This window comes from Python bivittatus, unplaced genomic scaffold (genome assembly GCF_059951505.1).
Source record: "Python bivittatus isolate LINGU-HERP-01145 unplaced genomic scaffold, Pbiv_v1 ctg000100_np1212, whole genome shotgun sequence".
Lineage (NCBI taxonomy): Eukaryota > Metazoa > Chordata > Lepidosauria > Squamata > Pythonidae > Python > Python bivittatus.
Genome location: NW_028277038.1, coordinates 2,966,558 through 2,987,500, shown reverse-complemented (window position 1 = coordinate 2,987,500; position 20,943 = coordinate 2,966,558). Strand labels below are relative to the sequence as shown.

General features: G+C 43.8%; 1 protein-coding gene across 3 annotated transcripts in view; it reads left to right on the top strand.

Moving 5' to 3' along the window:
- The window catches only part of SCARB1 (scavenger receptor class B member 1), a 33,507-nt gene extending 13,116 nt beyond the window's left edge, over positions 1–20,391 (top strand). The window contains exons 3-13 of one of the 3 annotated variants that reach the window (XM_015890723.3): positions 907–1,048; positions 2,406–2,609; positions 3,304–3,399; positions 4,369–4,484; positions 4,817–4,983; positions 6,512–6,630; positions 10,597–10,670; positions 10,903–10,954; positions 11,792–11,938; positions 16,828–16,917; positions 17,455–17,587. In XM_015890723.3, the coding sequence (XP_015746209.3) occupies positions 907–1,048; positions 2,406–2,609; positions 3,304–3,399; positions 4,369–4,484; positions 4,817–4,983; positions 6,512–6,630; positions 10,597–10,670; positions 10,903–10,954; positions 11,792–11,938; positions 16,828–16,917; positions 17,455–17,562 (1,315 nt within the window). In that variant the 3' untranslated portion in view covers positions 17,563–17,587. Of the gene's footprint in view, positions 1–906; positions 1,049–2,405; positions 2,610–3,303; positions 3,400–4,368; positions 4,485–4,816; positions 4,984–6,511; positions 6,631–10,596; positions 10,671–10,902; positions 10,955–11,791; positions 11,939–16,827; positions 16,918–17,454; positions 17,588–19,053 lie in introns of those variants that run through there. The other 2 variants (XM_025175844.2, XM_088135286.1) reach the window with 2 other exon arrangements.
- Positions 20,392–20,943: the final 552 nt, after the last annotated feature.

Here is a 20,943-nt window from a genome sequence, read left to right as displayed (position 1 = left end):
ACAAATGTGGTTTAGACCAGTATATCTATCTGGTTGCTGGGTGCTGGAGAAGATGTATTGCCTAAACCACGTTTGCAAGCCAGCCACCCAGCTCAGAGAGCACCAAGGACTCCCCAGTTCAACCCTGAGCTGCAGATATTCTCTTCTATTGGAACACTTACAAGGACAAGCCAATATAATTAGGCAGATGTCAAGATTGCTATGAGGTTCAAATAAGGAGAGGAAAAACGGGTGGAGGAATCTGTAGGGTTCTGTAGGTCAGAGGAAGTAACTCATGCATGATTTTTCCAGTTCCCCAAAAAAAGACAGAAAACAAAGCAACGTTTTTGGTGAAAACTTGAACATTATATAAGAGCAGGCGGTTGCAGCTGCTAAATTTGGATGCAAGACTAGCTCCAGCCTGGCTCCTTAGGTTTGGACTGAGGTTGAGGGCTGATCCCTTTCCCGGAGGGTGTGAGCTACATTGAAAATTTAGCTAAATTGAAAAGGAAGAGAAGATGCAGCCCGCTCACGTCCAGATGTATGAAGTCCATGCATTAAATTTGCATAGAAAAACAATTGTACGCCACTCAGCCTTGGCTGGTGTTGAAAGCAGCCTTTAAGCTCTGTGGATTAAAACTGTTTGAAGCACCCGTTACTTATTTTAATTGCAGGGGGGTTCATACAAGCACGGGTGACTGTAGACCTTCTTTAAATGGAAGAAGGAGGGAAATTGCTGGTGAACTGCAGTTTGAAAGGAAGCCTTTTCTGTTTAAATGGTGGCTTCTGTCTTTTCTCATTGCCTAATGGAATGGCCAGATTCGTCAAGGGCAACTTGTAGTTGACTGTAACCCATTTCCGACGAAAAAGAAAAAAGTCCAATTTTCCATCCTGATTCTTTCCGTCGTGGTTCTGCGTCTCTTGCAGGGAGCACAGGCAGAAGAGAAACATCACTTTTCACAGCAACAATACCGTCTCCTTTCTGAATTATCGGTCGTTTTTCTTCCAACCGAACCTTTCCAACGGGTCGGAGTCCGATTATATCGTCATGCCGAATATCTTGGTGTTGGTAAGTGGGCTTACAACTCTGAGCATTTTCATCCCATCTTCACGGAACAGGCGTCAGTGCTGGGTTTCTCGGCAGAGGATTACACGGCTGTTTTTCACGGATTTTGCTTTTCGGGCGCGCACTCGATCTAGCAATACGTTCTCCCAGAAGTACGTTGGACCGTTTTCGACTTGCTTTTCGTAAAGGCTGTTCTATTCCAACAACCATCGTAGCTAGGCACCATTGTACGATTGCATTCGATTTTTTTTATTACACAGATTTTTTTTATCCCACCTTTATTATTTGTATAAATCACTCAAGGTGGAGAACATGCCTCGTACTCCTTCCTCCTCCTTTTTTTCCCACCACGACAACCCTGTGAGATGAGTTGGGCAGAGAGAGAGAGAGAGAGAGACTGGCCCAAAGTCACCCAGCTGGCTTTCGTGCCTAAGGCAGGACTAGAACTCACCGTCTCCTGGTTTCTGGGCCAACACCTTAACCGCTACACCAGACTGACTCTCAGTTGGTTTTGCTTCCTCTTTGATGTACGCTCAAAGTCTCAGCTGATTAGAGTGGTCTGAAAATATTGTAGAGAAATCAGTAAATAAGTACTTGCGCTCTTCTGCAGGAAAACCCACAGATGGATACGTTCAGAATCTCTTTATATGCTTCAGAAGCTAACATCCAAGTTTCTGGTCCAGTGTTTCTCAACCTTGGCAACTTTAAGATGTGTGGACTTCAACTCCCAGGATTCCCCAGCCAGCCTTGCTGGCTGGGGAATCCTGGGAGTTGAAGTCCGCACATCTTAAAGTCGCCAAGGTTGAGAAACACTGTTGTAGTCATTATCACCAGCATGAAATTCAGGGAACTGATTCATTGCTTACTGACAGTTACCAGAATTTGTGTCAATGCCAAAGGTCCAAGGTCAACCCTCGCATATTTAGCAATAAACACGGATTGTTGACGGCATGCTTCACAACCGCCATTTTCTTTAAAGGCCAAATGGAAGATATGGAGTTATTTATCTGAAAGAGAAATGTTATTTATACAAGGGGATTTCCATGTTATTTCTGACGGTCCCCCAACTCTCAAAACTGGATGTCGATAAGATGTGAGTCTTAGGCATTGACACGTCATGCTAAGCCATGATTTTGTTTAAACGTGGTTTAGGGAGTTCGCCACAGATGACTCGGACACACTCCCACAATGGTGGGCTCAACCAGTTCAATGGCTTCTCTTCGCTGGAGCGCAAACTGAATAGCAGTTAGGAAAGGCATCTACACGTTATAATAGTTGACTGGTTTCTAAAATATAGGAAACTATTATTTCTGTTTGCCTCAATGATCTTTTTATTCTGTTTTTTTTTTCCTTTTTCAAGGGAGCAGCTGTAATGTTGGAAGACATGCCGTTTCCCGTGAAGCTAACCTTCAGTACCACTCTATCTTTCTTCAAAGAAAGGACGTTCATAAACCGAACTGTCAAGGAGCTCATATGGGGATATGACGAACCCTTCACCCAGTTCTTGAACAGCCTTGGACTCACCTTCGTTCCGTACAAACAAAAATTTGGCTTATTTGTTGATGTAAGTCAGATCCTTGGGGGAGGGACATCGGTTCAGCCCTGGTCATCTTTGGGACAAAGTGGGTGGAAATCCCAAAGAACAGAGACTTCCCAGGAGAAAGCCACATCTATCATATTTAGTGGAGGAAGAAACCAGAAACTGCCTTTTACCACCGTTTTTTAGCCAAGTTGAGGGATGCACATGATTTTTGAGTGGTGGACATTCCACGGATCTTACACATTGCACCGTGGTCACCTTCAAAATTAACATGCAGGAGGTGCTGCAGAGGTGAAACCGGTTTTGGGCATCCTGCTAGGATTTCTGTCCTAACCAGGGAATGTTAGCAGTTCCCCAACACTCCTCCCAACCAGTATAACCGGTGGTCAGGAAGAATGGCAGCTATCATTCCCTGAACATAGAGACCCAAGGCTAACCAGAGATCAAGGAGGATAGAAGTTACAGTCCACTTCTAGAGTCCCAAGGTTGGAACTGGCTTTAGTTAAAAACTCCAGCAGGAATGCTTCCCTGAAATGTCTTTTGCTGTTGGGCCAAAAAGCAAAAAGATACATAGGCATTTACCTCTCTGCCTTGGGGCTGTGACCTACCTTGTAAAGATGGAAGCCTTTTCTTTCATCTACTCCCCTCTCTGACAAATGAGTTAACAGGGAGCCCCATATATTGCTAAGAGTGTGTAATCTGTTCTTCTCCGTTACAGTTAAACAATTCCCACTCGGGTCTCTTTACTGTGAATACGGGCATGGACGATATTTCCAAAGCCTATATGGTGGATACTTGGAATGGATTAAAAAAGGTAAAAACAAAACGAATCGCTCTTTTCAGTAAGGACTTCTAATAATCGGGGGTTTTTTAAATGTAGAAAAACTAAAAAGCCATATGGAAAGAATTCCAGTGACTGCTGTGTATCAAACGCGAGCCCTATTTATAAGAAAATCAAGGGTCAAATTCTTGTGCTGCTTTTTCCCACCCAAGCAATGCAGTGAGCTAGAATAATCTTTTAGGTAGGGGGCCCTATTTCCATCTTTCGCTTGTTTTGATAACAGGCAGCTAGTGTTTTCCTTTCACTGTGTCAGGATGAATTAGCCTCTGGAACAAGTCTTACAGAAGAGGTGAGTCTCCGCATAAAATCTGCAAAAGTGAATGCATTTTCCAAATGATTGAAACAGTGTCCTCACCATTAAATAAGCAACAAATATGCTTACTCCTGGAACCTTAGATGTTATTGGACTACAGCTCCCATCACCCTGATTCTAGGCTTTTTTGTCCGAAGAAGATGTGGCATGTAGTCCAACAATCTCTGAAGACCCAAGGTTGAACAAGTAACATCTTCACATTCACATCAGCAGCAGACCATAAATGGTCTTATATAAAAGAGGTCCGTCCTCTGTTTAGGTAGTCTTGATTTTGGAGGCATGTTGTCCTCAAGAGTTTCGTTTTCATAACTGTCTCCAACCAGATTTGTTCAGGGCAACACGTTTTGTTCAAGGTACTGCTGCTATGGAGAATCTTCTGCTGGAGAACTCATTCTTCCTCATGGTCCACCATCTTCCTGGTGGGATTTCTTGATTTAATTTTTGCTTGGTGGCCAATCTGATACAGAGGAAAAAAAATAGCATGGGAAAGGATAGCTTAATGGCAGGGTGAGTTTGTAATGGAACGTATCGGAGAAGCTGTTTTAGGCTATGGTTCTTAGCTTTAGAGGAGGAAATGGGTTGTTACACCAGCCTGGCTTCTGGATGTTAAGATGCCATCTCTCCTACAGTTACCATACTGGCATTCGGAGCAATGTAACATGATTAATGGAACCTCCGGAGAAATGTGGCCACCATTCATGACTCCCTCTTCGCCTGTGGAACTCTATTCGCCAGATGCCTGCAGGTGACTTGCTTACAAAATCCTTGCCTCTACAAGACGTCGTTCTACGCTAGAATTCGGCCCAACCGATGCAACTTTTCAAATATATTTTCAATGCAATGGATGAATGGCCAACTATCCAACTGTCAGTCGCTCCATGTGGACCCTCCAACCCCTTACCCTCCCAGTTTTAAGGCCAGCATCTGGCCACCCAAGGTTTCCATCTCTGTTCTAGAACGTCAGCGTCCAGAACAGCTTCACTGTTCTAGAACTTCTTCATTCACAATCCATTGGGACGCTGGTCTTTCAAGGAACCTCTGCCTCATTTGACCTCCCTCTTAATCTCCCTTTTTCAGGTCCATTAAACTGAACTATACTGGTTCTGGAACATTCAAAGGCATACCGGTTTATCGCTACACATTTCCAAAGACCCTGTTTGCCAATGGAACAGTCTATCCGCCCAATGAGGGCTTTTGTCCGTGTCGGCAATCCGGGATCCAGGCCATTAGCCCCTGTCAATCAAGTACGTCTGCTGGAATTTTGATTGCACAAAGGCTTTCTAAAGCTTTGCACTTTGCAAAAAGAGGTTGGCTTTGAATTTGGACCAACCACATGTTGACTGGAAACTGATGAACAGTGTGGCACAGTGTTTCTCAACCTTGACAGCTTGAAGAATTCCTGGCTGGCTGGGGAATTCTGGGAGTTGAAGTCCACACATCTTCAAGCTGCCAAGGTTGAGAAACACTGGTCTAGCATCTAAGCATTAATAATTTAATATTGTTAAAATAACATAAGGAAAGCTATCAATCTTGTTCCTTCTTGGCTAAAGTTGGAATTATACATGCTTAATCAAAGTAATACATCTAAAGGATATATACAAAGGGTTCAATTGGATTTATAGAGTTTTCTGAAAAGGAACCGGCTGGTGGCTTACTAAAATGCCTAATCCTGCCTTAAGAAGCCTTTGAAAATACAGGGGCAGAATCCAATGGGGTTGCTGAATACAGATTGCTAGGCCAACAGGACAAGCTTTCGGTCTCTCATGTTATGACCTCTTTGCCCCAGTCCTGGCTAGTGCAATACAGCAAATGTTTAATTCTACTTGTGCCTACAGAATTGCATCATTTTTTTTTTCATGTTCCTGATCTTCAGTTAATTTGACATGAACAGTGTGTCTTCCAGCCTCTAGTTCAGTGTTTCTCCAACTAGGCTACTTGAAGATGGGTGGACGTCAACACCCAGAATTCCCCAGCCAGCATGAATTCTGGGTGTTGAAGTCCACCCATCGTCAAGTGGCCAAGCTGGAGAAACACTGCTCTACCTGGATAGCCTGGGAGTGTTCCAGATCCTAGTTTCTTCATTGCATGCCGGAATTAGTTGGCCTTAGAAACCAAGGGAGTGGGAACTCATTGAAGGAAACTGTCAGCATTTTTCTCCTCCTCTTCACTGGGTGAATGATGTGAACTGGCTTCTGTCAGCTTCCTGTTGTCATGCTTGTGGCCTGCTAGAGCAAATAGTTTTTAGACTTGGCTCGTGGTCAAGCCTGAAGTAGATAAACATGGCATGCAGACTTCAATCCTTTGTATTTTTCTCTCTCGGCAGTTCCATTCGTTCATTCCCATCGAGAGAAATCTTTTAGGTCCTCGATGATAGCCGGTGCATTTTTTAATTTGCAGTGTGCAGAACCCCCGGGAGGAGAGGTTTCAGCCTAACTTGAACGCCCTGGAAGTTTTTGAGCTATTCTGTGCTCCTATAAAAATGTGCAGCTGCCTGTGAAAAATGGTGTCTTCGGTTACATTGGCTTGTCCCACCAATGGGGATTTTTACCCGTAGGGGAACGGCTCCTCTTGCTTTTTCAGACAAGTTACTGGTCCTCGTGATCCGTTGAACTTCGTAGCATTGCTTCTCTCATGACCCGTCGATCAACAAAATCACATTGATCCTGTGAAGTGGCGTAGTCAGCAGGATGAATCCTGCACGTGTTTTGAAAGGAGGGGGGGAAAAGAGCTGGTTTTGTTTTGATTATAATCGTCTGTATTTTTTTTTTCAAGATGCACCAATATTTATTTCTCAACCTCACTTCCTAAATGCTGATCCAGCGTTACTGGACACGGTAGAGGGTCTGTATCCAAATGAAGCAGAACACGATCTTTTTGTCAATATACATCCGGTGAGTTCACCTCTTCCACCCTCATTCTCTGGTTATGATCATGACCAGGTAATTGTACATTGCAATATCCCAGGACAATTTTAGCATGGTTTCCTGCCCCCTTATTTAAATGTTTAAATTCAAATCTTGACATTTAATCAGGAAATCTTGTTTAGCCCTATTTACCTCTTAGGTCTGATGGATTGAAAAAGAATTTTTTTTAAAAAAGTCGGGGGACAGATTTCCACTTGCCCGTAGAACTTATTTTAGCGATGGCTCTGCTATTTCAGAAATTATTCCTTTATTGACAGCATCATAGAAGAACAAAAGAATGCATTAAAAGGAACAGCTGCTTACATTTGCATTTGTATTCTAAAAAGAAATGGCTCTTTGTCTTTCTTCTTCTCCTTCTCCTCCTTCTCCTTGTCTGCCTCCTTCTCTTTGTCTTCTTCTTCTCCTTCTCCTCCTTCTCCTTGTCTGCCTCCTTCTCTTTGTCTTCTTCTTCTCCTCCTCCTTCTCTTTGTCTTCTTCTCCTCCTCCTCCTTCTCTTTGTCTTTCTTCTTCTCCTTCTCCTCCTTCTCTTTGTCTTCTTCTCCTCCTCCTTCTCTTTGTCTTCTCCTCCTCCTCCTTCTCTTTGTCTTCTTCTCCTCCTCCTCCTTCTCTTTGTCTTTCTTCTTCTCCTTCTCCTCCTTCTCTTTGTCTTCTTCTTCTCCTCCTTCTCCCCCTTCTCCCCCTTCTCCTCCTTCTCCTCGTCTTTCTTCTTCTCTTCTCCTTTTTCTTTTATCCACAAAAGTTTTGGGAAGCCAAGCACCAAGCCATTTGCAGAGGTAAAAACCGCCCTTTTTAATTTGACTGCCGGTTTTATTCATTGTAAGCTTTTTAGGTGCTGCAGTTTCATTTCTTCATTTATCACTTTTACCTCCTGTTTCCCTCACTGCTTATTGCTAGATATTGGATGATTTCCACATAGTCCTACATTACCTAGAAAATTCTACTAGTTGGGGCAGCTCAAAGAATAATGAATACATTTCCATAATCATCAATAACTCTCACACCACTTTATCTGGAGCGTGTTAGACTAATTGGGGCTGTAATTTTCTGGGTCTTTTTTTTCTCTTTTTTTTAAAAAGACAATAAAGGAGGAAAATAGCCAACATAATCTCCCCCCCCACACACTTTTTTTTAGACAACATGTTGCCTATTTTTCACTACCCCAAAACAAGAGTATGATCTTCAGCCAGTTATTGAACAGTTTTGCTTTTGAATTCCTTAGGAAAACATTAGCCCAATCCTGCTTTTCTTGTGCTAACTTTCTTGATGCAGGGAACCCTGTGTGTGCATATGTTGACTTGCAGGGATTATTTGAAAGTGTGATTTGGGGTCATGTGCCTTTTTGCTCTGTCTCGTATATGGAAAGAAATTATTTCTACTTGATTCCGTTGTAGCCACATTTAATCTGCCATCAAACTGTGCATTTATATGGGTGCCTTGACGCTCAATCTAGACTTCACCCTAACAGTAGATTAGTGACAACTCTGACATTCCTCCCATTTTGGAATCCTTCTTTGACCTTTGGGTCAACAAAACAGTTGGGAAAGTATTGGAGATGAAGGTACATCTGGATTTCTTAGTGCTTACTGTAGGCCCCGTTGTTCAACGTTTCTAGTAATAAAGCTGGTGGTTACAAATGCGTGATGTTCTGGTGCCTCTGGACTTCCAACATCTTCTTGCTGTTCCCATGGGAATTGAAGGGATCTTGAGCCACTATGAATGCCTCCTCTGAAATGTTCTCGTTCTCCCACATAACTCTCGCAGGCATCTCACAGTCGATGTGCTGGTTGGTGCCCTTTAAAGGCCAAGCTGCTTGAACGTTTTGTTCCCTCTCGCGTTTTTAATTGGAGAAGCCACTTCACCAGGGCAGATCCTGTTCAGCATATCGCCTCTGGTGATCTTTTAAACAAGAAGGAGCGGAGTAGCAATATGTCGGTCTCCTAATGGTTGGCCGTTCCGCCCTTCCCAAGTGGGAGGGGAACAGTTGCATCTTGTGAGTCGGCAGCTCAGAGCCCATGGGTGCGTGGCTTCCCGCTGCGAGGAAGAATGTTTCGCCCCGCGTGCCATTTTGGCTGGAGAAGAGCAGCATGTGGAGAAGTGAAATGGCTCTTGTATTTGGGGGATGCTAAAGGCTGAATGTCAGCAGGTGGCCTTTGCCTCTTTGTTGGTAGGAGAGAGCCAACAGTATATTGGCTTGCAAGGAAGCCTCTGAGATCAAGATCCTGGCTTGCATAAGACAACGTGGACCTGCCTGGGGCAAAACTAGAGCTCGGTTGCGCCTGTGGGATCCTGGCCAACGTCTTTCAAAACTAACCAGTATTGTGGCCTTTATTGTTAGCAGGGAAATTGCCCATGGTCCAGGTGTGAGAAAGATTAAGGATCTAATCTGCCGGTTCTTTCTCCGATCAGAAAGCATGTGATGACCACAGCGATGATAGGTGGCAGAGATCCTGCACTCATCTATGGATTCATCTGCCCGCGAATGGCCCAGTTCCTAGCCACACGGTTGGATTCACGCCATAAGCATTACAGCCAATGATTTCTTTAATATTGGCTTTGCAGCCCTTGTGGCTGGGAAAACCTGGTTGATGGTTTGGCACAGCATTTCTCAACTTTGGCAGTTTTCAGGTAGGTGGACTTCAACTCCCAGAATTCCCCAGCCAGCTTGCTGGCTGGGGAATTCTGGGAGTTGAAGTCCACCTACCTGAAAACTGCCAAGGTTGAGAAGTATTATTTAGCATGTAACAAGCTGAATCCCACTCAGTTGTGGTTTCAGGCAATTGCCCATGGGTGACCTTGCACAACCCCTAATGTCCTACAGTTGTACTGGGACTAAATCTTTTCTTTTTCTTTTTTTATAATGGGACAAATCTGGGCACCACCACAGAAGGAGCTGCTGTCTTTTTCTGCCCTAATGCCCTGCCGGGTGGTGGGGGATTACACTCATACTCTTTTCCTAGGGTATTTTTAAACCACCAATGCACGATTTTTGGCACAACTTGAAAGCGTTGGAAGAGCGCTCAACGAATGTGATAATTACCCTCCCTTCTGTACTTACACAAAGTTCTTCTCTAGATGATTTTTGCAGATACGGTTCTCCAGAGGCTTTAGATAATTTTATATACTTCTTGGGAAACATTTTCAGTTGCTGAACTTTGCAAACTCCCCCTTCCTCCTAATATTTTGGCTCACATCACACCTTTGAAGAGAGAGGCTATCGGTTGGATTGACATTAGTAGTTCATCACGTGGTGTGATGCGAGAGGTGTTCGGCCAATGCACACAAAGAATGCCACATCACACAGAGGCTCTCGGGGCAAATCACCTGTGAGTGACCATTGGAAATAGCCAGCATGTGGCCTTTTCCAGCTTGGTGCTTCCGGACTGGAAGTGATGGGAACTGAAGTCCAACACATACTTGAGAAGGCCCCTATTAGACTATAAAATGAAGTCTAAATCAGTGTTCCTCAACCTTGGGAACTTTAAGATGGGTGGACTTCAACTCCCAGAACTCTGGCTGGCTGGGAAATTCTGGGAGTTGAAGTCCACCCATCTTAAAGTTCCCAAGGTTGAGGAACACTGGTCTCCCTGTTCTGCAGTGAAGTATCTTCTGAACTACCTTCTTTTGAGGATATAAACAGGAGGTCACGTGTACCACCCTAATCCCAGTGGGGCCCAAGGATAAAACAAATGCCAATCTTGTTCTGCAGTCAGTGCGCCCACTTGGTGTGTGTGTGTAGATGTACGCGCGTGCAAATGGTTGTGGTTTTTTTTGGTCTTGTTCCTGTTGCCTGATTACATTCTTTTTCCTATTTTTTTTAAAGATTTCACTGACTACCACATGCTGCTTAAAGAGGCTTTTGAAGCCTAGCAAAGGGAAAATAAATGGGATCTTTGAAAAAAGCAACCACAGTAAATCTGTTTCTTCTTTCTGCAGCTGACGGGGATTCCCATGAACTGTTCGGTCAAAATACAACTGAATCTCTTAATAAAACATGTCCCTGGTGTCTGGTAAGTCGTTGGCCCTGATTGCCAAGTTGGGGAGGGGGGGAGGCTTGGGTTTAGAACAATGGGTTTCTTTGCACTTCTTTGAGTCATATTAATCCCTCCTCAGGGAGTTGGGCAGAAAAGATCAAGTTGGTGGCACAAGGCCACTTACATAACCCAAAACTCAGGCTTAGGAAACAGTGCACAAATTTTGACCATGAGATTTTAAAATGCTCGTTCTCTCCTGATTTTTCAGGCAAACTGGACATATAAAGCCTGTGGTGTTACCCCTGCTTTGGTTTTCAGAGGTAAGTGTGGGTCTGTGTGCATGCTCACATACACAGATACACACCCACACAAACACCTTCTGAGAAGGACGTATATAGTTTGCAGTAACTTTTAATCAAGTTAAGCTTTCCTTCCCTCTTCCTTCCTTCCTTCCTTCCTTCCTTCCTTCCTTCCTTCCTTCCTTCCTTCCTCCCTCCCTCCCTCCCTCCCTCCCTCCCTCTCAATCTAAAATACTCAGTACTTAAATTGACAATCTTACACAATGGTTTGCTTCTTGTAATGGTTTATTTCATACTTGGCTACCAAGCTGAATTTTGCTGTGAATTGTCCTGCTGTTTGAAAAGAAAGTAAATGTTAAGTTCGGGGGAAGGTTTTTGGGTTGGTGGGAAGAAACCATGCAACCTTTCCCCCTTTTCTGTATCATGGACTTAAAAAAAATAAAAATAAAGTTCTGTGTCACTCTGGTCTGCCATTGGCTAAACTGCTGTGATGTCACAGAACGTATTTGAGCACTCTAAATCCAATCAGGGCAAAATGGGACTGCCTGTTGATGGGCGTTGGGATCTGGAAGGACAATTCATGAAGAGGAGAAGCAGAGAAATCTGCAAAGCCTGGGAGCAAAAGAAACTCCGTGTCCTTTTGCCAAGAATGAGATTGGATGGGGAAGGGGGAGGGATCCAAATGGCACGTGTTCCAAGATAAACCATGGAAAGCCAGTTGGATGTTGATTGATGGAGCCCAAGAAGGAAGCAATGTTCTCCCACACTGCTGAGAATTCTGCCCATTAGATGCAGGCCATCAAATCCCGTGGGGAAATAGAAACGCTGATCATTTGTTTGGTTTCTTTTTTTGAGCAGAGCGCAGTGGTTGAAGGAGATCTTTTGAATGACTTCTATATCCATCTAATAATTATTCCTTCATTGCTGGAATACCTGAAGTACTGCCTGGTGGCCCTGGGAGGTCTTCTGCTCTTGGGAGCTGGCTTCCTTGGGCTCAGGAGCAAGGTAAGGCACAAAGTGACTTTGGAACTGCCGATCTCCTTCCTTCATATCGTTATTGAGCTTCTGTGTGGTTCTGCCCTCCCTGCAGTCAGTCAGAACATTCCTGTTCTCTTCATTCAAGGGCGGTTCTTGTTTTCTTCTTCTAACCTTCTTGAGTTTGCACAGAAAGTGTTTTTTTTTAAAGAAAAAAAACTGTGCAAGTTCTTTCCCTTTGAGTTGAGGTAGCCCAGGACAAGGAGAGAAGCTTCGTGCTTGAAGTTCAGCTTTTCTTCAGGCCACCTGGAGACAGGAGTAAGATATGGATATCCCAACAGATTAGAAGACATCTCAACCAGGAAGCTCAACAAGATTCAAGGTGTCTTTGTTTCCCCCAAAGAGAACGTAGTAGAAGATTCCCAATCCAGGGCCACCAAGTGGGGAAGAAGCAATTCTTATGCCAATTGTGACCTGGAAACTGAGATTGCATTTTTGGAATAGCTATCAAAACCAGGAGCACTAATGCTAAGTCTTCTAGCAGATGTTCCTTCCTGTTGAGTTTTCTTTTCCCCAGTCAATATTAGGAACCCCACACAAATCTCCAAGTTGTAATCCAGCAGTTTTAATTGTGTTACATTTTTGGTGTTAAGGACAGCAAAAAGAGTAGATGTTGCCTTTGGGTACATTGGATAGGAACTCATGGTTGCAAATGTTTCCATGGACAATGCTTTTTCTTAAAAGTCTTCAAGCTGTTTTAGGGCTCTTGGTTGTGAGTTTTGCACTACCCCAGTGCAACAGTGCTCAAACCTCCCAAGAGGTGTGTAAAATGTTTTCAGTTTGAAGTACTTCATTCTGAGCACAAAATGGCCATTTGAAGGGCAAAAGAAGGCTGGATGGATTGTCCTGGAGGTGTTCTGAACTCCTAGAAGACGTGGAGCAGCCTCGTTTGCCCTCGCAACAGTGGCTTGGCTCACTAACCAGGACATTTTGAGTTCCAAGCTGTTCTCTGAGATGTCTTTCAGACCCTGAAAGAACCCTTTAATAAGTGCAGTTGGTGTTTTTTGGCGGAATAGGTGTTCCAGATCAAAAGGAATAGATTGCTCTGGTTGGAGACACCCTTGTGTGCATTTGATTGTATATTTAAGGACAATCTCCAGAGCTGCAGAGTATGATTGTTTAGTTGTTTGAAAGCCAAGAGAGCTGTTCCAAAACAAGAAGATCTGGTGGTCTTCAGTGCAGATCTGCATTTGGATTCTTTGGGATCTTTCCACCGGGACCAGGTTCACCGAGCCACCCGTCAAGTCAACTTTTCGAGTCAACTCCTTTGACTCAAACCTGCTCCGGCAAAGCCTTAGAGGCAGAGTTGATTGTAAGAAGAAGGTAGAAAGTGTTTTGGTAGAACTCCAAGAAAATTAATGAACTAACTTGCATAATGTTGCATCTGTTAGGCATTCAAGGTTTGTAGGTACAAGCAAGCACCCACTGTAAAGCACGCGTTGGCAAAGGAACAGTTGCCTTGCCGTAACCTGGGGCTGCAGGTAAGGGAGGAGAGATGTTGTACCTTGAATCCAATCCCAGTGTGGCAGAGAAAGGAAAGATGGAAAGATGGCTACATCGTATTTAATTAAAGAGCAGTAAATTGGGTTAACAATGTCATTTAAGGTTATTATGCCCCTGCATAATTAGTAGTTTTCCCCTTCTCACAGGTTATAAGTAGTTATGCCTTTGGGAGGCCTGTAAGAGTGCATCTGACTTTTTTTAAGGGGAGGTGGGGTTCATGTAACTCCAAAGAAGCAGCTGTGGTTTAACAGTATGCAGTTGGTGCTGGTTGAAGGCCATATTTCTCAACCTTGACCACTTTGAGATGGGTGGACTTTAACTCCCAGAATTGGCATGCTGGCTGGGAACTCTGGGAGTTGAAGTCTATACACCTTAAAGTGGCCAAGATTGAGAAACACTGGTTTAAGGAATTGAATGAATGTTCAAACCCTTCCTTCCTTCCTTCCTTCCTTCCTTCCTTCCTTCCTTCCTTCCTTCCTTCCTTCCTTCCTTCCTTCCTTCCTTCCTTCCTTCCTTCCTTCCTTCCTTCCTTCCTTGACTACACGGGACAAGTCTTTGACTGCACAGTCACAAAAACCATCTTTATTTTTTTCACGCTTGGTAGACATCCTGGTGCCCCAGGATTTTTAAAATAAGCCTATCTTATATCATATTGGCTTACCCATGTTATATATCAATCATCTATCTATCTATCTATCTATCTATCTATCTATCTATCTATCTATCTATCTATCATCTTCTTTTTTTTTCATGAGGAGGGAATTACTAACAAACTGAAAAATTGCTCTGTCCGTTTAGCTCCTTCTCAATAATGCCCAGATCAACCTGGATTCCAGGCGTATAATTCCTCCTTCTGAGAAACCCTGCTTCTGAGATTGATTTCAAATCACACCTGTAGTCCAGTGTTTCTCAACCTTGGCAACTGTAAGATATGCGGACTTCAACTCCCAAAATTCCCCAGCCAGCATATGTTGAAGTCCACATATCTTAAAGTTGCCAAGGTTGAGAAACACTGCTGTAATCTCTGGATTTTTTGGTGTGGCCTAGCAGTAGATGGGTGATCTGGAACATGTTGGTTAACTTCTTTTACCTGACAAGAGTTAATCTTTGAGGTGTGGAATGGTCTAGATCTTAAACACTCTAAAATGGGTTACGCCCGACTAGCTAAGGAACTTCCTCTCCTGTTGTCAGCCCTTCAGAGGAAAGTTGTGTAGATGAATGCTATTTTAATTGTGAAGTGATAGTAACAGAATCTTGCAAGTCTGAATGTGCCTGCCCCTTCATCTTCGTGTGAAATAGAGAAGGCCTCATCTGAGATGTTTTCTCAGGTTACAGTTCTGCCCTAGACTCAGGTTCCTCTTATCTGACCGTTGCCTTGGCAGCGGCTCTTCCTCCTGTCCCTCAAGGCCATTCCCTCTTTCCTCTACATCTGTATGGAGCCTGTCTGCTGGTTAGGACTATCAGGAGAGGCCTTTTGAAGATGCTCCTACCATCAGAAGACTTTGGGCCTGAGAAAAAAGGCCTTCTTCTGAGTTGCTCCAAGACAGGAGAATGTCTCTTAGCTCCCTTAGGTGTTTGCCAGAGCAGAAAGGTAGGATATGAATCAAGCAAATAAATAAATATCAATGGGCAATCAACTGTCATAATGATCCTGTCTCGGAGATAACCAACATGCACTTGTTTATGTAGGATGTCTTTGATATGAGTCTCTCCCAGTTCAGGATTATGCTGCTCTCTCCCAAAACAGCTCTCCGTTCCTGCTCGTTTATTTCTTTGAGGTCTTTGCTGTCTCTTGTCAGTCGGTCCAAAACTTTGTCAGTTGTTGCAGGAATGCTTAGACTGTGTCTCATGGTACTGCCAAGGAGGGAGTGCAGATTTGTTTGAGTGTTGTATGGAAACCCAGATGCCAGCTTGCCCAAGCAGGGCAGAGAACAAGAGTGTAGCAAATCTGGATTGTTATCCGTACATGTTCTCATTCTGCCTGGATAGGCCAGCATCTGGCTCACCAAGCAGAGCCCAAAGCATGTTGTTACAGGGCTTCAGCTTTGCATGCAAATGCCTCCTATATGTGCACCCGAAGCTGGATCACGGTCAGAATTCACTCCCATTCTGCCTGGACAAGCGAACAACGGCAGGATTTTCTACCGTCACTGCTATAAAGAGCAAATACCAATCCCAGATCAACATGGAATGAGAAGTAGGAGCAGCTGTCTCAAGAATAAAACCCAGACTTCAGGAATTAATACAGGACTAATATTGCCGCCGTTGACAGTCGGATGGCATCTAAGCGTAATAAATTAATATTAGTATAAAGTTAGTGCATCCTTCCCATTAAAATTATAGTTTTAAACATGATTGCTTAGTTAGTTCAGATGAAAAGAAAATTGTAAAGTTGCAGGTTCCTGTGTTAAAAGGAGCATATTTACTTCTTGCCCAACCCTAATCCTAGTGAGAACACAAATTCACACAGATTCGTTTATCCTTTTCAGGAGTCGTGACACCATAAAGTTCAAATATTCCTAGGTTACTGAACAGACTTGAAAGAAAAAAGAAAGCTATTCAGAATTAAACCTGATTGGTGTGGCATTTAAGTTTAGTAAAATAAGCGAATTAAGATTTCTCCCCCCCCCCAAATAAATTAACTTTAAATGGGCGGATTATTTGAGATTCTGATAGAGAGTGATCAGAATAGTCCTCTCGTCTTCAGCAGAGAAAATGATGAAGTACTTCCGTGTTGAACCCCTAAGGAAGGATCTCCCTTCTAAATCTGGTTAGTTGACCCTTGTCATCCCTACTTGTTTAAATCAGTTCAATGGACCAAGTAGAGTCCTTCACGCAGTGAATGCATTTAAGGCATAAATGGTGGCCCACAGCCCCACATCTGGATCAGAAGAAGATGGTGAAGGATGAAAACTCCCCCTGGAGCCTGCAGTTTCCAACTGACACCTCCCACTTCTTTGGAAGCTGCTAGTTGAAAAAGTCACAAGGGGTCGAGGGACCTTAAGAAACACCCACCCCATCTGATCTCACGTGAGGGTGAGTCAGCAATGTGCACATGCTGTTGCACATGTGTAACCTCAGCAGTTCATTCGTGGGAAACCTCCCGCTTCCACGCCAGTTGCATTCCCGGACTTTTTAAAAAAGGAGACCCCGTTCATACACGCTCAACCCCATCACAGAGCGCTTTGGGGTGGGCGTTAAAGCTTTAGAGAGGTTTCTCTGCAGATGTCCAAATCCTTGCCATTTAATCGTTTCTCTCCCGGATCACAAGATACTTTAAAAAGTAAAGCAAAACTTCTAAACCTTGTCCTCCAGTGAGTGTGGTGTTCATGTGGACCTCTTTACTTCCTCAACAGACTTTGAATCTTTCATGCCAGAAGGATGGATCCGTTGCAGTACAGATTCCATCTGGATCTGACAATAATTATGAGTATCAAAAGCCCTTGGTAAGAGATCCTTCAGTGGATCATCTTCAGCTAGAAAAAGACAGATGTCTAACAAAGAATTCTTCTCTCTTTACCTCTCTGCATCATTTGGAGCAGATACTGCAAGCGCTCTAACCCAATTGTTGGATGCTGCAGGGATCTTTTTACAGTATTAGCAATATTTGTCAACCGAAAGCTTTTCTTTCCCAAATTGTGTGTGTGTGTGTGTGTGTGTGTGTGTATCTGTGTGGTTTTTAAGCATTGCTTTCAGTGCAGCAGCCCGGTGCTCAAATGACTGAGAATATGTTGCGCGCCCCACTATCTAATTTGATCATTCACTTCTTAATCACTTCTAAATCACATTTAAAAGAATAAACATAGCTTGCCTAAATTAGGACAAACAATTACTCTGATCTCCTTAATTTAATAAGGAAATAACCTCAGAAATAAAACTGTTCAATTAAGCAGTAGCTTTTCCTTCGTTCTTCCTTTAACCAATAACATAAATGTCCTAAAAGTGTAGCCTAAACCGTTTAAACCAGGCTAATTATTTTCTAGGGAAAAAGCTTTTTATTTTGCCGTAGTAGTAAGAGCTCAGGAACTAAAGGGGCCATCCCAGCCGTCAGGAAAAAAACCAGCTTGCAATGGATGGAGATGAAACTCTAGGTGGATTCCCGGAAAAAAAAAACAGGTAACGTCAAATTCGCGTTAAAAAATAAAATAAAAAAAGCAAAACGTAGCTCGACTCCATTTTAAAACCTCCTCGGGTTTTAAAACAGCTGCTGGAACGGCTCGTTGCTTTAAATGTTTTGTCTTCGCGGCAGCTAACCTACCCACAATTCCTTCGGCTAACCTACCCACAATTCCTTCGGCTAACCTACCCACGATTCCTCCTGCTTTTAACAGGCCCCCTAACTTTATCTCCCATCTTTGTGCCTCCCCACTCACTCCTTCCCCGTATAACCACTCAGTCCACTGTGACTTTCCCCTTTCCCTCAATACAGGCCGACGGAAGCTTGAAAGAGCCAGTCGGTCCTGCAGAATCCGTTGCTTTGCTAAGCCTCCGACGACAGTAACTCTTGGGATCCAACTAACTTCCCGTTGCGCCCGCTTTTAAACCGTAGATGAGATTTTGTGGGATGAGTATCGGTTAAGGTGATGACACCCAGCTCCTGGCCTTTAGAGACCTCTGGGTGGAATTGCCCCGTCAGAAAAAAGACCAGTATTCCCTCTATGTGGCATCTGGAACAATCCTGCAGCAGTGAGTCGATAAGCGTTCTGCATGGTGCAGAGAAGCACTGTGGTTCATCCAGAATCTCCTGCCGGTGGAGGTCTTTGCATTTTCAGAATGGAAACCCAGCAAGGATGGCTACGCAGAGCAGTTGTTCTGGGTTACACCAGACGGAGAGCTTTAGATGTTCCTCCACTTGGCACATTTCTTAAACCCGCATCGCTGTGTAGTTGCTACCTTATTCACGATCGCCCTCCTGTGGCGATAGTTGACATTCACCAGACCTTGTACAGGAACCAAGGAAAAGAAAGCTTGGAAGATAGACCAGGTTGGATCCTGGGCCAAAGTGTGGTCTTAGTTTGCATGCAGGAGACTCAGACCTGTCCCTTCGCCACCTTTAGAGAAAGGGCAGGAGATAACTTTTGGCTTCCTCTTTAGAATACGTTCATATGAATTAATATTATGTTAAATATTGGTTTAGCATGAACAGTGGTTTATTGAAGCAGGCCAGATTCCAACTATGGTTTATTTGAATCAAATCAAATATCTTGCCGGTTGCTTGGTTGAGTTTGGTTTATTTGATTAAACAATAGGTGGAGGAGGTAAGATTCAGGCGTGTCATGTTCACCCAGCCCTTCCCAACCTGGAGCCTCTGCAGAGATCTTGGCACTGCAGTTTTTCACCCTGGTGGAACAATGTCAGTACGGTCCATTGTCTCTGGAGGACACCAGGTTGGAGGATGCTGTGCTAAAGCACAGAATTCAGTTGCAGATGAACCAGGCTAGTCTCTTGGTTCCTAGAAAATGCTTGCCACATGGAAAAGGATGAGATGTCAGAAAGTGAAGTTGGCTCAGCTGAGGGTCAACCCAACCCATATATCTTCAGGATTGGTGCAGTTCTAACTAGATGTTCTGGCTTCTTTTCAGAGAAAGGCTCCAACGAGGACCTCAGAAACACCCAGTCTTACGGAAGCTTCAGAAACAACCCCACTTCTGCAGGAGGACCCAAACACAATTCAGAGTAGCAGTAACACATAATAAACCTCGGTTCCTCCTCGCGAAGGATCTTGAGTTCTTTTACCAATCCCACTTATTCGTGGGCAGGAAAAAACGAAAGGGAATGGATGTCCCCATTGGAAACTCGAGGACCGTGCTGCAGCCGGGAAGAAGTTAAGACCCACTTTCCAAAACAGCCAGCCTACTCCAAGTTGTTTTTCTCATGCAAAGACATGAAGAACATCAACGCCATCTGATTTTGAAGACCATTGGAGGACACTTGGAGTAGCCAAGCAAAGCCCCCACTCTGTTCCCACCATTTGCCAACAAAGCCTGGATCTTTCCCTGCTTCTCATCCCCAGAAAGTCCTTTGATCCTTCTTAAAGGTGAAAATCACATTTTTACCCCTTTACGACGAAAGGTGTACATTCCCTGCTGGCGTTTACCTATGGGGCTATTCAGCGGGCCCCATACCTGCAAAAGAACCTTCAACATAGACTCTTTCCCCCTTTCAAACAAGAGCTCACTCATGACCAGCTTCACAACTGCCATTCTGCCAGCAAATGTAGTCAGAATCATCATCGGAAGGCAAACTCTGGTTCCAGATGACCCAGCACTGGTTGGTCCGGGCCCCAAAACAATCTCATTTTCACTGACCATCTTATCAGGGTTCAGGAAGCACCAGCACCGTGCCCAGCCAAACCAGCTGGAAACGGGCATTGTGGAGGGTCTCTGCGTGCAGGGAATAAACATGGCCGCTGCGCGCTCTTGAAACCAACCCGTGAATCTCTTTCCCTGGGAGCCCTTTGGGCTCCAAATTTTGTTCTTTTTCAGCCAGTACCTCCTGATGGAACATCGCCTTCTTTTTTTTGTTGTTTGTGTTGAAGTTTAACTGGAAACACAACGCTTAGGCACATGCTGTGTTGTTTTAAATATCTGCCCGGAGCAGAAGAAAGATGATTCTCTGAATCTGGGCTGAGATGGGGTTTTTTATGTCAATCCAAGTTCAGTTCAAGTGGAGGGAGCAGCAATCACGGGGACAAAGAAAAGTGGCTTGTTATGATATGATTCCTTGGGAACTAATGAACGCTGGATTTTGAATTCCCCTGTCCTCCTGTAAAGGGCGTCGGGTTTTTTTTTCAAATAACTTTATTAGATTTTAAAATAAGAACATGAAAAACTAACAAAAAACTAATATGAAAGGGAAAGAAGGAAAAAAGGGGGGGGAAAGGAAAAGGAAGGAAAAGTGCAGAAAAAGGTCAGAAGTGCAGGGAAAAAAAGAAAGAAAAGAGAAATAAAAAAAGAATGACTTCCGTGTCCTCACCACGAATTTAACTAACGGCTTACGCTAAAGTCTTACTCTAAGTGGACAACGTAACTTTCATTTTTTCTATCGTACAGTATTGATTGTAATCATCAAATCCATGCAACTTAAGTTCATTTTTTTCTGTTTCGTGCAAAAACTCCAAAAATGGCTTCCAGTTAGCATTAAAATTGCTCAGTGTCTTTTCTCGAATCAACGCCGTCAATTTCGTCATCTCGGCCAACTCCATCGACTTCACCGTCCATTCTTCCCTTGTGGGTAATATCAGTTTCTGTTTCGGGGGACATAAACGCCTTGCTGCTGTTATCATATAGAGAAACAAAGTTCCGTAAAGGGTGTCGATTTTTATCTACCACGAGGTCTAGTCTTCAGGGTTTTTTGTATCAGACATTTTATTCTAGCCACCGATCCTCATTTTGCCAAGAGGGAAAATGTCAAATATTTGCAGCTTTTGACGTCGTCTTGAGTTCAGTAGCAATACGGCACACCGTCACTGG